Here is a 16,501-nt window from a genome sequence, read left to right as displayed (position 1 = left end):
CTAAGTCCTTGTTACACCATAGTGGTCTGAGGATGTAATTTAAGTTTTCTTCTACTAAAAATTCTTTCCTATGGTCATAATGATATAAAAGGGATCTCCACATGATTCAGAATCAGAGTCAAAATTTTTGTTTAAAAACTTGAGATGGCAGGGAGGAGTAAATGGTTTTGTTATCACTATTTCTCCAGAACACCCTAGTGATCAACAGAAATCTTTTGAACATAATGCAAAAAGCAGACATTAGTATTAGGGTGGCTTTACATACTCTCCTTGAAGAAGATCCTGCAATATTTAGTTTATAAATCTAATTTCCTTCATTTCTTGCAAGAAACATTTGGAAGCGAGCAAGGCCTTGACACTATTGCTTTTGGCTTCTCCACGACATGCCATTCCAGTTTGGATAAGGTATAAATGGCTGAAAATCACCATTTCCCTTCTGTTGCTTGTGCTTCTTAGGATATTTGTGTCACCCTGTGAAAGCAGTCATTAAATTTGCCCTAAAGACAGCAGCAGAAAGAGCACATATGACAGTGTGCACATACTTCTGGGGCTGCTGAGCTCTCCTAGAGCTGCCATCTTTGAAAAAACTTTCCAAGAGGTGCAGCTCCTGAACATCGCTGTGCCTGCTCCAGAGCTGAAAAGTCAACAGTACATCCACTTTCACAAGGTCTGGGGCTGCTGGGCCAAAATGGGCCAGGTCAACTTGAGACCAATCAAGTGAAAAAAAAATATTGCCACAGTGAGGGTCTGGTAGCTCATGTGATTGTAAACTTCTCTGGGGGAGACATGGCTGAGATGGATTTCCTCCAAACCAGCACCATTTCTGGCAGACATTGTGTCAGTAATCTTTTCTGCTGTGATCAAGCAGCCTTATTTCTGTGCCTCCAAACAGAACTGTGTGTTATAGTGGTCACTCTCAAAGTGATCAAGAGATGTTCAAAGATGGACTATAGGAATAGAGCCACTATATGCTGGGACTGTGTCCAATATAACTTCCAGATTCTGCCATGTAGGCATTTTGAGTGTAGCTTTGCCTCTACATCATACTGGCTGACTGCCCTCCATAAATATTTCTTCTGAATTTGCCCAGCTCCAGGTTTCAATCCATGCCACCTTTTTGTATCCACAATGTTGTGTAGCAAAGATGCCTACAGGAAGCACTCCCTGATATTAGGGATAAGATGCCTTCCTCCTGCTTGTTTTGCTGCCTGATGATATCAATAGGTATCTACAACTTTCCTGCTGGAAGACAGCGATTATTTCTTCCCAGTTTGTCTTCCCTATGTCACTCATGATCTTGTCCACATGTCCTCTCTCATACTCATTGTCTGAAAAGTCTCAGACGAATTGCAGGAAGACATTTCTTCCCTGCCATATGTTGCCTGAGATGGACCCACAGGTTGTTTGGGATGCCAACACCTAAAGGTACCTATGTACGTACATGTGTGTTTGTGTGCACACTTCCAACTTCTACCACACTGACTCCTGCCCTTTATATCACTGTTTTGAACAAAACTGGGGGGGGGCGGGAATTTGAGGTGAGTACAGGCTTTGTTTCCTTCTCATTCACTACAGGATGGAACTCAGTACCACTCTGAACCGATGGCAAAAAAAAAGGCAGACCTGAGTCTGAACAAGGAACAAAAACCTGATTTCTTCCCAATATTTGAGAGCACTGGCTAGGAAATTACAATATTTAAATATGCCTTTTTTTTAAACTGTTGCTTATGGAATATAGCAATTATGAACAATATTTTGATTAACATTTCAATAAAGACAGACTTGCCCTCTTCATCAACACACATGAAAATATATTCACTTTTGTGTAAACAGACATATATGAAGTAGTTGAGATGCAAATTCAGAAGCCTTGGTGGGAAATCAATTTCTCCTGTGCTCTACATTTGAAGTGTAGCTCTTACCTTGCATCTATTTGTCATTTTGTGAAGTGCTAAGGTTCTACTGTAGCGTGCATGAGCTCATTTCCATCATAGACTAATATCAACAGATACAGCCTCCCTCAGCACAGAATGTAAACCTATGAATTTTTTAAATGGTTTAAGCCATACATATTTAAATATTAATGAAATTAAATTCTGACCACTTTGGCTGCTGAAACCTCTAAATCTTTAAAAGGAAGTTTCCTCAAAATACTTTGACATTTGTAGAAATCTTTGCCTGTCTGAAGTTTGAACAGGGAAGTCCTTAGTCAAAACATTTTAATTTGAAAAATTTTTACAAAACCTGCAAAGTTTATGCTAATTCTGAATCCAACCCTATTTTGAACACCAAAATTAAAGCCTTTAAATACTTATGCATTTAAATTGATGGCCTGTTTTCACAAATACTGATCTACTTCATCTCTCCTCAACTCAGCCACCTTTATGAAGACACCTTTTTAGAAGCACCACATGTATAGCAAATGCTTTCACTTCATAAGCTGTGTTAGCAAAAATGTTGATCTCACCATCTCAATTTTTAAAGAACAGTAAATAGTTCACTTCACAGAAGCTTTATGGATGAATTATTGTGTAGAAAATAATTTGCATATATTACATAATTTCATTACTTCTGCTATCACTACTATCTCTGTACTGATATTTGTGCATGGACTCAACTTGGTTTAGTTTTTGCTTGTAGCATTTGCATGGCTAAAATAACAAAAAATCTGGGCATTCTGTCTTTTTTTTTTTTTTTTTTTTGTTAAATAACATTTATAGCATAATTCCAGCTTCTGCATTGTTTTGTTGCCACAAAAAGACCAAAGATGTAAGAAAAATTTGGGAAAAACACAATAATGGCTATTCCAAATATTTACCCTGGGGGACAGAGACAGCAAAAGGCACCTTGGAAACGTCATTTGAGAGGACATGGGGCAGTGGCCATTTGTTTGCTTCTTGCCCTGAGAGTAATACACTATGTTGTCCAGATCCATAGGCTCAAATGCAAATATCAAGACAAAGTTATCTAATTAGCAGCCTCACAACTGCCTCTGGGTTTTATATGTTGCTTTTGTCAGGGTTGGTTTTCTACAGTAGTCTCCTCTATTTGAAAGAACTTAGTGAAGGTGATTAAAATTATTCATTAACATTGTGCCCATTTGAGCAAACAGTCCAAACATTTCTATATTCCTGGGTATCAAGCACAGTGATCTTCACACAAATGTCAAAAGTTCTTTTAGTTTTTTTAATTTTTCCACAGCTTGACTTTAATTAATATTTCATGTGCAAATTTATATACAATTACTGTACCAACTGACTAGCTTTCGATTTGATTTAGATTCTTTTGGAGGAGAGGGAAGATATCCTCACAACAGACCGTATATTTAAATGAATAAATAAATGCCTGTAAGTCTACCTGGTGTCCCATGGGACATCCACTCCTCTTCACTTGGAGGAGTTCTCCACAGATCCCCACTTGGTTCCAACAAAGAAAGGGACATATGAGGTGCCAGTCAGAGGACTAGTTTCTATTTCCAGTCAGAGGACTAGTTTGTATTTCCAGTCAGAGGACTAGTTTGTATTTTGCTTTGAAAGCAGAGGAGTAGAAAAGAATCCCATTATTAAACTGAGTGCCTGGCACTGACATATCTAACATTTATTCTAAATTTTATCTTAAAAGCAGTAAGATTTTTGGCCACCAGCACTCTCCTCAGGAAAGCTAAACAATTGAGAATGTGATGTTAATTTCCAGCCTGAGTTTACTTATTGCCAATATCAAAAGTGGTTACTAGGTGCACGGGTTTTGGGGAACTTGTCAGAAGAAAAACAGAGATGGATATGTTAAAGCTATATGGTTTTTGGATGAACATTCTCTAGATCTGCATAAATAATTTGGCTATGGACACATAAGTCTTACTTTGCAGCTTTAAAAATATCAGGCTTTAATAGAGAGATGAAGGTTTGTACCTCCAAAAACTCAATTTCCTTAGTATTTTCAGATGGTGAGTCCAACACTCCAGGTAGCATTTCTGGAGGATTAAAAGCCTGAGGCCCTGGAGTTTGGCCCACCAAGAAGTGCTTCTGAAAAGGATGGGTGGCCTTGATATCATTTCAAATACGAAACAAGATTTTGACAACACAGCTGTACTTCGCCCACAAACTAGCTTTCATATTTACCAAGGAAGCCTGTAATTTGTGGACCAAGAGTTATTTACTTCTCTTGAAAATAAACTCAGCAGTGAAAGCCCTACATGAAGAAGAGAAGATGCCAAAATCAAGGACTATGGCACACTTGGGTCTCCTGCATAGACGTGATAGGTGCTGCTGTTTTCTCACTGTGTTCATCAGCCCACATGGCTGTGAGATATTTCTCGATGCCTTTTCAGCTCTTCAGCTCCCCAGAGGTGGGTGCTGAAGAAGAAGAAGGGCTGAAAAGGGACAGTCAGTGGGCTGGAAACACAGGATGAGTGCTGCAGGATTCACAGTAATGATAGGGCTGAGAGGAAGACGGCAAAAGAGGACTTTGTATGCTCCTTGTGCCATGAGGCTGGCTTGGCACAACAGGCCAAAATGGAAGAGTAACTTTGGTTGTTTTTTTAGGAATCCCTTGCCAAAGATAAAAAAAGCTAGTTTGTTTGCCTTTGCTAGGAATATGTTAGTGAAACAAGTGGGCAAGTCATGCAAACAACTTTTTTGACAGAAAGCAAACCAAGTGGCAAAAGCCAGGCAGAGTTCAACAGCTAAGCCTGGAAATGAGACACTCAGATTGCTCTGGATTTGCTCTGGTTCAGTTGATGGAGCAGATAAACAGTTAATGCCATTAGTGAACAAATGGCAGCGATCAAAAACCAACAGGAAAAGGCCACCACTTGCCATAATGTGAGCGAAACGATTGTGCTGAACACCCTCCCTGCTGGGAGGTGGCAACACTAGATAAAAGCAAATGGAAAAAAGAATTATTTTGGAAAAAACCTTTCCCTGCCCCAAATACATTTCTTCCTGCTGGAAATTTTTAAAGTCCAGTTATTACTGTTAAGCCAGGTTTGTTCACAGGAAAAACAGAGAATGATGGAGCTGAAGAAAGTCTCAATTCTCAGCCTGTGAAATACCCATAAGACCCACTTTAGTGTTTGTGGATCCCATGCATAACGACACCCATGGAGTCTGTTGTAGGGAGAAAACAGTGAAGAGAGACAGGTAGCATACTTAGCATGCTGCAGAAAGGGTTAAAAGTGGTCAGTTCATCACTCTCCTGTGTGGTGCCTTGGAAGTTTTCACAACACCAGATGTGTGAAAAAAAAAAGAAGAAAGCAAGCCCAGTGAGCACCAGTAGACATCCTGGTGCCCTGGAAGCAGTTAAATTAACACCCAGCAGGGACAAATTTGCAGCTTTGGGAACAAGCTTAAAGTTAGTCTGTTTTCATTCCTGGAGTGAATTTGCAAGTGTATGACAGTGAAGTACAGCCTGGGAAGGAGCAGGCGGCTTTGGATTAAGGATGGATAGCCAGAATTTGCTCCCACCCTCCCTCCTCCCACGCTGTTTTGCACTTAGGCTGTGAAGCTCCCAATACTTCTGCTAATCCCTCTGTCTTCCCATGTCTTTTACCAGTTCCAGTAGGAAAGAAAAAAGTAATTTTTTTCCCATTCTAGATGAAACCAGACAAGACTGGAGTCACCCCAGCAAAACCTGCTTTAGCTGGGATTGCAGCTAACAGTCCTTCGGAGAAATCTAGTTCTGCACTGGATAAAGTTGGATGCTTTTCTAACTAGAACCAAAGCACTAAATCCTTTAGTAATTCATCACTCAGTTGGAGCCGGGCTGTGGCCCGGCTTGCAACCACTGCAAATTATAGAAAAGACTGGAAAAAGAAATGTCTGTGAGAGTACATCTAAACCATCTTCACAGAATTACAGAAAACCCTCACAGTCCCTCTCCCTCATACAAGTTACATAACAAATTGGATCCACAAAAATACCATCTTTCCTCATTTTCACACCTTGGTTATTGCAAATATTTTGGCATCAGTCAGTCACAGGGAACTTTTTAACCAAGGTGAATTACACAGCTTCCTATGAAGGTCTGAGAAGGCCAATCTCCATCATTCTTCCTCGTGTATATCTTTGGCAAGGTAGGAAGAAACTTCAAACCCTGAAACAGCCTTCTCAGAGAGGTGGTTGATGCCCCAAGCCTGTCAGTGTTTAAGAGGAATTTGAGCCTTATATAAATGTTGGTCAGCTCTGATTTGGTGAGGCAGTTGGACTACATGATCATTGTAGCTTCCTTCCAACTAAACTGTTCTATATATTCTATTATGTTCTGTTCTATAAGTTAGCTATGCAATGGCTACACTTGCAGCTGTAGATGCTCCCCTGAAGGAAGAAAACCAGAGAAAGGGTTGTATTAGCTGCTTCCCTGTGGGGCAAATATGCTGCTTATTCTGTCTCCCTGACTGATGGAGACTGACAGGATACACAGCACAGCCTGAAATGTGTCATGTGTCCTTTCAGCTGGCAATTTGAAAGGCTCAGGGCTGCATTTTCTGGCCTGTTCTGAAGACTTCTGCAGACACTTTGGGAATTACTGGACACAAAGCCCTTATGCTCCTTCACTTATTCCTAGCATAGGATACAGAAACAATTCTTAAGTGTTACTAATCTTCCACTTCCCCATTGCAAAGACTGTAGGTTCTTGTTCCCTGTGTATCAGTAGCTCCTATTCTGCTCCATTTTCTCCCACACTATTTCCTTGGATGCCCTGTCTTCCTCCACTTGCACCCAGACTCACTCTCAGCTTTCTCCTCCCAAGCTCCCAATCCTTCTCACTCATTCCCTCTCACCCAAGCCCAATTTGCACTCTGTATTACTGTCTTCCATGCTTCTTCCTACCCTCAGACCCTCACTCTTCCTGTGCTTCACTCCTTCACCACCTGCTCTTACAGCTCTGTCCATCCCATCCAATTGCCCTACTCTGGATCCAGTCTCATCTGGCAGTTTCTTTCCCTTGCACTAAACTTTCTGCTCCCTGACTCTCCTGAAGCAATCCCATCTCTGCTTCTGGCCTCCACCTATGTGCTCCTGCCTCTTCCCTTGTGCTGGTGTTGGCTTTGCCTGACCCCACAAGCTGAATAAAACCTACAGAGAGAGAAAAAGGACAGTTCTCTGCTGGCCTTGTGAGAGCTCAGACAAGTGTCAGAGCTGGTGCCAGAGGAAGAAGTGGACACAAGGCTAGGGTGGGGAAGGACTTCTTGCCCCTTTCTGAAGCTTCTAGTCTTTAGACCAGCTCTTCCACCCTCTGAAACCTCACATAAGAGAGTCCAAAGCCCCTGTCCTACCCTTCTTTTGACATATTGCCACATAACTCAATGTGAGAAAGCAAGTTTCAGTCTGCACACGTCTTTCAGGCAGAGCAGCGGAGCTGGGCTCACGGGTGCTAAGAGTCTTCTGCAGAGAGGTTATTCCCCACCATGTGCCTTGCTTGGGTACTCTGAGAGAGCCTTCCTCACTGGTTACGTAGAAGGCTTAGGGGGTTCACATGAAATACACATATCTGGTATGAAAGAGAGGAAAAAATATTCCTCCTTTTATTCAATTCCAGTGTTTTGTACTGATTCACTGGGTCTGGTTCAACTCCAGACTCTGTCAGAGGATTTTTCTGCAATAGTAAGTGCATCCAAAATCTCCAGTGGATTGATTATAACGGCTTTGAATGACTTCTTCCTTCTTTCCTTCTTTCCCCAAATGCACAAGAATATATAAAATACACAGTAAGATTTCCTTCATCTCAAGGTTTGGCTGGCTTGCTTATTTAGATTATAAATTCTTCAGGGCAAAACCTGTCTCTTACACTGTGTATGTACATTACCAGAAACAGGCATGCAGCAAATGAAGCAGGCAGATGGTTCTCGAATAGTTCTGTTGGAGCATCTGGCTGATTTTCTGGAGCAGCATCACATTCAAATGGTAAACTCACCCGTGAAAACTCACATTAAAGGAACATTACTAGGTCTGTTGCTGTCTTAACAACAGTCATCTGTGGCCTGGGGCAGGTCTCCACCATAAAAACACCAGCAGTAAAAGTGGCTGAGTGGACAAATAAATATTTGCCATTAAAATATTCTTTCATTTTGAACCCCTAGAGAGACAAATTACTGGGACTAAGCACTCTTGAGCACTTAGGGGAATTAAAATAATAGGAAGACTCTAGGGAGCACTGGGGCTTGTTAATTTTTTTTGTTGTTCCTTGACTTCTTGAGGTATTCATAAATTGCCTACAAACAAGTAAAAACTTACAGGAAAGGGTTTTTCACCATGCCAGCTCCAAATGGTTGTGGAATTATATTGTTTTTCCAAGCTGCCTTTCCAAAATTCCTGCAGGAAGTTGACTCAGGGCTTGACTCTGGCCTCAGATGCATGCACAGCAATAGCAGGAATCCTCACTTCAACCAGGTAAGAAGCCCTGGTGGACATCATAACTTTATGGACAAGTTCACAGGTCAAGATAGACAACTTGCTCCTTAGCAGAGAACCAGACCTGAAGCATCCTTAGCCCCTTTTCTTCTGGTCAGCATGCCATCTTCACAGTTCCTTATCTCAGACTTGCCCTGTTATGCTTCCTTTCCAGTTAATCTAACAAGCACAAACTCACGTCCTGTTTTTGATGATGATTCCTCACTTTACCCTAGTACCCCAGGCCTGTAAACTGTAACCTCAGCCACCAGTACTGTGGATCTTCTTAGTAGCCATCTTTCTTCCTCGCAGCCATCCTCATCTTCTATGGACACACTCAGTACCTTGGCTGTCCCTCTGATTTCCTTCCCTAGCCCATGCCTTCCAGGTGGTGGTGGAGTATAATCAGGGGGCTGAAGCAGCTAACAACCTTACTGTACCCTCTGTCTCCAACAGCAGTATTTCCCCCCCCCCCACACCCCAGAAAACTGACTGAGTTATGAAGGGTATCTTGGATCACTGCAGTTCTCAAACCAACATCTTGAGACCTGCAGGTAGGGAGAAGTTCATATCTATCAAATTCTTTCCATAATACCCATCTTATTTTTGATCTTAGAGAAGTCAGATCAACACTATCCCATTGAAACAGGTGCCATTTTTAATTTGGCACAGTTTATGCAGTTCTTCGCAGAATTATATTTTGCCCTCTAAGTGGACCTCCCAGGCATTTTCACAATGTTAATAGATAATGAAATGAGACTTCAAGTGTGCTGACATTAGCAAAGAACTCATCCAGGAAAGCTCAATGACGCTTTTCATTGATACCTTCATGGAAGTACCTTCAAAAAGCAGTTCAAAAGAGATGTCAGGAACTGTCCCATCTACCTCCCAAATCCCCCAACCCAGAAGATAATAATGGATAATAAGCTACTATTCTTCCAGTGTAAATGCTTCATGGAACCTTATGGAACTTGGAGTGTCTCTGAGACTTTGAATTACAATATCCTCAGGGACTGACTGTCCACAGTGAGACTATGTATGGTTTTTGTTCAGCAAACTGAGCATGAATGATATAAGGCACCAACAAGAAAACTGTCCATAATGACAATACAGGAACTTACAGCATTTTCTCTCTGGTTTCACACTCATAAATCAGCTATGACCCTGCAATTGATGGTGGTTATTGGGACATGCTCAAATTTTTATCCCGAGTATTTAATTCAGAAGTCCTCGTACGAGGGAATGTGACCAAAATGGAGCTATCAAGAAAAACTGTCATCTAAATATGATTTTTATAGAGATCATTGAGAGAAAGGTCACATTGTTATTTTCTTACACTATGGAACAGTTTCTATTATTACAGATTCCAAAAGCCTGGAATCATTGTCATTTATGATCTAAGTCAAATTCAAGTCCTGGTTTGTACCAATTACCAAAAGCTACTCTAGGGTTTCTCTCTCAGTTTCACAAATATTTGTAAAATACCTCCTTCACACTTGAAAAGAGAGAGGTTGCCTCACCAAAATGTGTTCTTCTTTTCTTCCATATTGGTAAAAATAGAGGTTTAGGAAAATACTCTTTTGATAAAGAACACACATTTTCTTTGTGAAATTTCAGGGGCTAAATTAGAAATGTAAGTTACTACTCAGCAGTGAATAGTAATAAGAGTTTTTTTATATCTGCACTTTCAAAAATGACATTAGTTCTTTTAGTCCTGATGCTTCTTCCTCACATAGCATCCTAACTATATGATAGTTTAACATATACTTTTTATTGAATCCACATGGTGCCTACACTTAAAAAGAAAAAAAAGGTAGAAGGTCATATTCTGCTTCTTACTGTGCTGCTGTGAGTTCAGTTGCACTCTCCTGAAAATAAATTAAATTTCCCTGGGTTTACACCAGAGAAAATGAGAGGAGAATCTGTTTCAGGGTCTCTGCAGAGCTGCCAGTTTAGTTGAAATACCACCTCTGTCCCTTGGAGATATTTCAGATGATGAATGCATATCAAGCTGTGGGCATTGGAAGGGCTGGTGTAATGGAATGGTTTGCAAGGGGAGGGTCACATCAGCACCTGGAGCCCCTCTGTGGTGGCACATCCCTTGGTGCAGTGCTGATCAGAAATCCTACAGGCAAAACATGCTAGAGACCGGTACTGGAGAAGGGACTGCTCAGTATTCAGTAGGAAGGAAGGCTGGTTGGACTTAAAAGGAGCCTGTTAAGATCTGGTAAAGAAAATGATCTAAGGTGTGTTGCAATTAGGACAAGTAAGGGCAAATACCACCACCACCCCTTAAACTGTGACTAATCACAATTCTTGGGTTATTGAAAAAGAGTGTAGAGATGTGAAAATGGAGAGGGTGATCCCATCCTCAAAGCATCTCTTAAAGAAGAAGGATTAACAAGGCCCTGAGTTTTCCATAAGCAAACACTGCTGTGGGTTGTATGTACACTGATGTACCCAGAGCCTTAAAAAATATGGACTACTGGTTGTTCATGTAAAGTGGGAGGTGAAGCTCTCATGATCCCTTGTGTTATCCTTGCCTCCAAAGCCAAAACTAAATAGGACACATGCCCACATGTAGCAGATGGAGTGGCCTTGCTCTGTTAGGGTTCCTATTCTCATGAGCTCAGCCATCTATTCTCCCTTCCCTTGAGCGAATGAAGTTGAATAAAAACAATTGGAGAAAAATTCAACTTGAAATCCTTGAGTTTAATTTGGCTTTAGGTCAAAACCAGAAGGGGATGAATAATATTTTATTTAGTAGATACAGGCTTTTTGTTGTTCTTTTTGTTGTTGTTGTGTTTTTGTTTTGTTTTGTTTTATTTTTAATTATTCACAGAAAAATAATACATCTTATTGAACACGTATAATGGCGAATCAAAAACTTTGAAAATGTGTGTGGAATTTTTTGGACTAGTTAAAAACATCAAGTTTTCAGTTCAAAAATCTTAAGTCTTACTTCAGGAGCATCTCTCACTGACTGCACTACATTCTTTCAAAAGGGTAAAGTTAGACTTCTACCCAGGCCCAGTTACAGATTTTCAGCTGAGGCTCTGTAGAAATATCACAAACCTGATTAAACCTGTACAGAATTTGGAGCTTCTAAGTATTTCTTAACAAAGAGAGTGTTGAATTTCTATGAGTTTTTCCACGACTGTGTATGTTGCATTCAGATAGACAATAGAAAGGAATCTTTCCCAGAACAATGGAGAATAAAGGAGCGAGGCAAACAAACCCTTCATTCAGATCAACCTTCCAGGAAACCAAGATGATTTCCATCATTTTTATGACTTTTCCCTAGAGGCAAAAAACATCTAATTAGCAAATCCCTCTGTAAATCTGTTTTGATTTGACATACAGGGAATATGACAAGCAGAGAAATTATAAGCCTTGCATTTCCAGTTAGCCAGTTTGGACTGACAAAACCAAGCTCAGATGGCTTTTGGGGATCTTAAAGCTTGGGGAGCAAAAAATCCAGAGAGTCAGCTAGTTCTACTAAAAATGTGAACTTACAGTGTTCCAGTTAGTGATTTCTGATGGCAGTGTCACAGCAGTCCTTTGTGAATGTGCCCTCACATTACCAGCTACAAAGCATTGCTGTGAGTTGTGAGATGGTCCTATAATGATCTGAGGAGGAGTTGAATGATACCAAGCAGAATCAAATCTTGATTCCTCATGCAGAAATAGAGCATGAGTAAAACAAATATTAATCATTAAGTTAATTTGCAAATGCTGGTAATTAATCATGCATTACTTTTAATGATGTGTAGAAATACTCAGAGGTGGGAGATGATCCTTCTGGAAAGCAAGCTGTGCAGCCTAAATGAGATAATGTCCCCATTGCTAAAATCAGCAGCAGTCGACCCACAAGGTCGCTTTGACCTTTGTTGTCTTTACTGGAAAATAATACTAGCAGTGTCTCCTCCCCCTCCAATTTAAAATCTAGATTTATGTGGCAAGCAAGCCCTGTCCAAGGGGTTGGTGGGCTCTTGCAGCAGTGCAGGCAGGTGCTAAAGGGTCCACAGGACTCATAAATACTGCCATGTAAACGGTTACATTCAAACCTTTTAAAAACCCTGTAATTCATGGACCAATTATATTTCTAAGTATTGTTCCAGTAACTACAAAGTACTCGAGAGAGACATAACTGATGTTCTGAACTTCATCAGTACTTTGGAAAAACTGCTAAGGATCTCTAAAAAAAATCTGTTATCTCCCTAGAGCATAGAAAAACCAGCATCCTTACTGCAAAAGCCCCATAATCTCTGTCTAAAAAGCTTCCAAGCTTCTCAACTGTGTTGTGGGTCAGGTAGCCACATCCTGCAGAAACAGCTGGGAGAAGTGGTCAGATGACAAGAAACACTGGAAAATTAGTTGGCAGAAAGAAATCTGTGGTGATAGGCAAAACCCTTTCCTTGGTGTGATATCTAAAGTTTGGCACTCAGCAAAGTTCACTTAGGACAAGTATCGTAAACCAAAGATCTTGTGGCAGCACAGGTGAGAAATCCTGCTACACTCATGGTAAATCTTGCAAGTACTACTAGGGCCGAGGTGCCAAGTCCCATCTTGCTGGCTGGCCTCCCTGAGCAGCAGCCCAAGAGGACACAGAGCAAATAGTTAATACTACCTCAAGCATAGTTGCTCTCATGGGTTTTTTTTTTTTGGTTTTTTTTTTTTTTGCCTTTCTAGACTGTGAACTTGCAATTTTTTTCAGAAAAACAGTAGTGTTTGCAGAAGTCTTGCCTGTCTCCCCTGTGGTGACAGATTTTTGGAAGGTTCACGATGGCTGAATGAAGAAACTGTTAAAATTCATCTTTCTGCCAGTCTATTAAGGGAATGGGGAAATGCACCTAAGAAGAGAGCACACAGTGGCTCAAGAAGAAGAGGAACAGCTTGTAGACACCTCCCATAAAAGAGCAAAACTGTGCTTGCATCCTGCAAAAGCTCATTCTAAAGCATCTTTCAACAAAGCAATTTCTCACACCTGCCCATAGGTTTCACCTGGTACCTCTCGCTAAGGGACTTGTTGGAGTTAGTCATGGTAAGTTGCCCAGGAATTTAAAAGAGTTAAAAGGAGAGAGGTATGCAGCATACAACTGTATTTACTCTTTTTAAAGCATCGGCCTGTTCACCCAGTTTGGAGAAGAAACTCCAGCTCAGAATGATTCGTTCACAGTGCTACTTTCTGGGAGCCCATGGAAAACTTCGGCTTTCGATTTTAGGTAGCTTCTTATAGCTTTTTTCCCATCTACAAATGATCTCCACACCTATACTGCAATTGCATATCTTCAAATATGCTGAGACGAGATCCCACCTGAACTACATGAAGTTGCCTAAACATTCCAAGGTCAAATATGTTTTACTTGTTTTGCACCTGGTTTCTAGACTCTGGGGTACAGCAAATTTGCACATTCTCACTTTGATTGGCAGGCCTGAAACTTGGGATCTGAGAGCTGGGTGCACAGAGACTTGGCATAGCACAACTAAGCTAAAACAGAAGATCTTGTCAGAGTACTGTCTCATGATAACACAGTGGGAGCTGGCTACATGGAATATAATTGTAGACATATCTGTGGAAAACTTCTCCTTCATCTCTAAGCATGTATTTTATCCACACAATATTCCCAGAAGTGTGATGGGTGTTTAGAAAGCTCACAGATAAATCTTAGTTTTTCTTTGCCAAAGCGATAGCAAATGTGCAAACAGTATTTTTTGTCATATCAGTCAAAAGATATCTAAAAACAGAATTTCTTAACCCTGCTTCCCTGAGAAAAATGATGGCATGAAAATTAACACTGTAAAACACATTGTCTAAGATAACACAGGAATTAATTAAAATGTTGACTTTTAATAGACCCTAAATTTTTGTAAGCTAGAAAAGCTTAGATGGGAGTCCAAAATACACTTGCATCTGCCCTACTATCTCACCTTTCTGACAAGTATCTACATAATATATAGCAGTGACATATTTATTCCATTGCATAAAGAGAAAAGGGTTATGAGCATGTGCTTCTTGAAATTCTTCTAAATGTGCATCTATAATACACCTGAATAGGTGCTAAACGTGCCATCACCAGCTGTGCATAAGTGCATGCTGAGAGGGTCACTAAGTGCCACCAGGACACATCTCCTGCAGGAATGAGGCCAGGCTGGAAAAGCCTTTTTATTACTTGGACCAGAACGATTCTGTAGCAAAGAAGAAGGAATTTGTCTTACCTGTCTGTGCTGCTGAGAGACTGGATACTGCAAACCTGAGATTTGCTGGCTTTGCTGCATTTTCTGAAGCATGATTTTTTGCTGCATTGCTAGGGTTACATTAGGTGGCCTCTGGAGAGACTGGTTTGGGAGCGGCTGAGCAGTTTGCGGCTGCGGCTGTTGTTGCTGCTGTTGCTGTGGCTGCTGCACGGGAGCTGACCCCTGTGCCTGCTGGGTGTAGTGCAGAAGGGCAGGCTTGTTTTGGGAACCCAAAACTGAAGGCATCTGCTGGTTTGTTTGCTCTGAGTTAAAGTGAAACAAAGGCTTTGTGTTGCCATGGTGCTGCTCTAGAGGTGGCTGAGCACTGTTGATAAAGTTTCTGTTGAGGTCCTGAGGCTTCTGTTGCATGATTATGTCCATGGCATTGCTCTGGGGAGTGGTTGGTTTATAAGCATAATTGTTCATCCCTTTTGTCTGGTTTCCATTCACTGGCACCCCAAGCATTGCTGAGCTTTGTGGGCTGAACTGCTGCTGGCGAAAAGAGGGACTGGGGATTTTCTCTTGCACAAAGGGTCCAGGGGAAGGTCCTGATGGAGACAGAGTGGACCAGTTGGCTGTCTGGTTCTGCTGCTGCTGTTGCTGCTGAATCAAGGCATGCTGCTGCCGATTGGCTGCGATCTGTTTGAGCTGCTGTGCATGAGACACCTCCTGCCAGTTAGGCAATGGCCGACTGGACGCAGAAGAAACCTGTGACACCTGTGTTTGAGGCACCGAGGGGATGGGTGAAGAGGCAGACATGGCAGTGGTAGCCATAGTGAAAGCTGGACCTGTAGAAGAAGGCCTCATCTGTGGGGAGCCCACAGGAGCCTGATTCATGCCTGCTGCATACTCACTTTTTATCACCATCTTATCCATCTGCAGAGATCTCACAGGGCCCCTCTGGCTCTGCTGCCCAAGGTCAATGTTGAATGGCTCATCTTGTTTTATCGTGGCATTTATCATATTCTCTAGCTCAACATCACTCATTGGTGGCACTGATATGTTAGTCAGTTCATTAAACAGTTCCTGAAGCTCAAGATCCATCATTTGGTCCCATGAGTCTTCCCCATATCTGTTAGGGAACATGTTCTCATGGGATGTCTGGCCATCTAAGTGTTTGCTGCAGGACATTGTTTCTCCTGGTTCTTTCTTTACCTCTTTCAAAGTCATATTAAACATGTCATTCCCACTTGCATGGGTATTGTTTGCTAGGCTGCTGGCCTTTCTTTGTGATCCTTGCCCCAAAGTCATAGCTCCTGACATTGACTGGCTTTGGCAATTGTTAACATGTTGCCCACCTTGTCCCACTGGGATATTGTCACCCACTCTTATCCTCTTAATGTCAAGGAAAGAGCTCTCTGAAACACCATTGGGCCTCTTGTTGACCGGCGACAGATTTACCACCAACTTTCTCTTCAAGGAGCCTTGAAGCTGAAAGAAGCAGAGATAAAAAAAAAATCATTAGATGATACCAAAGAAATACTTTAATTGCTTGAAAGGCAACAGGCAGGTAAGCATTGCTTAGTTCAGAAAGCTCCTCTGGGCTTTTTTTTGTCAATGAAGCTGTGCAGAACTGTAGGCAAATAGGCTTTAAGAGGTGAATCTGCCTTCCATCACCACCCTTGCCATCAGCATTTTTTGAGCACTGCTGCCTCCTGTTCATCACAGACCCCCTTCCCCTCACAGGTGTGATGAGGGAGGGAGGTAGCCAGAGCTGTAGTTGGTAAAGGCCCTTTGCTCCACATCTACTCCAATCTAGCTGTGCCAGACAGATCTAAAGTATTTTAGACATCAGAGACAAATGCAGTCATGAAATCTGCCCTTGTGCCTATCCGGTGGTGCAGGTTTTCATTCTCACAGTTTTGGTATATGATCCA

General features: G+C 41.5%; 1 protein-coding gene across 3 annotated transcripts in view; it reads right to left on the bottom strand.

The window, feature by feature from the left end:
• Nucleotides 1–16,501, bottom strand: part of MAML2 (mastermind like transcriptional coactivator 2) — a 213,706-nt gene that overhangs the window by 49,588 nt on the left and 147,617 nt on the right. For all 3 annotated transcript variants that reach the window (XR_010996336.1, XM_068181463.1, XM_068181464.1), the window contains one exon: nucleotides 14,607–16,055. Coding sequence is in view for 2 of the 3 variants with exons in the window: in XM_068181463.1 (XP_068037564.1) it covers nucleotides 14,607–16,055 (1,449 nt within the window). In the remaining variant the exon portion in view is untranslated. The remainder of the gene's footprint in view (nucleotides 1–14,606; nucleotides 16,056–16,501) is intronic.

Source organism: Anomalospiza imberbis, chromosome 2, assembly GCF_031753505.1.
Source record: "Anomalospiza imberbis isolate Cuckoo-Finch-1a 21T00152 chromosome 2, ASM3175350v1, whole genome shotgun sequence".
Taxonomy (NCBI): domain Eukaryota; kingdom Metazoa; phylum Chordata; class Aves; order Passeriformes; family Viduidae; genus Anomalospiza; species Anomalospiza imberbis.
This window is presented reverse-complemented; position numbering and strand designations above follow the sequence as displayed.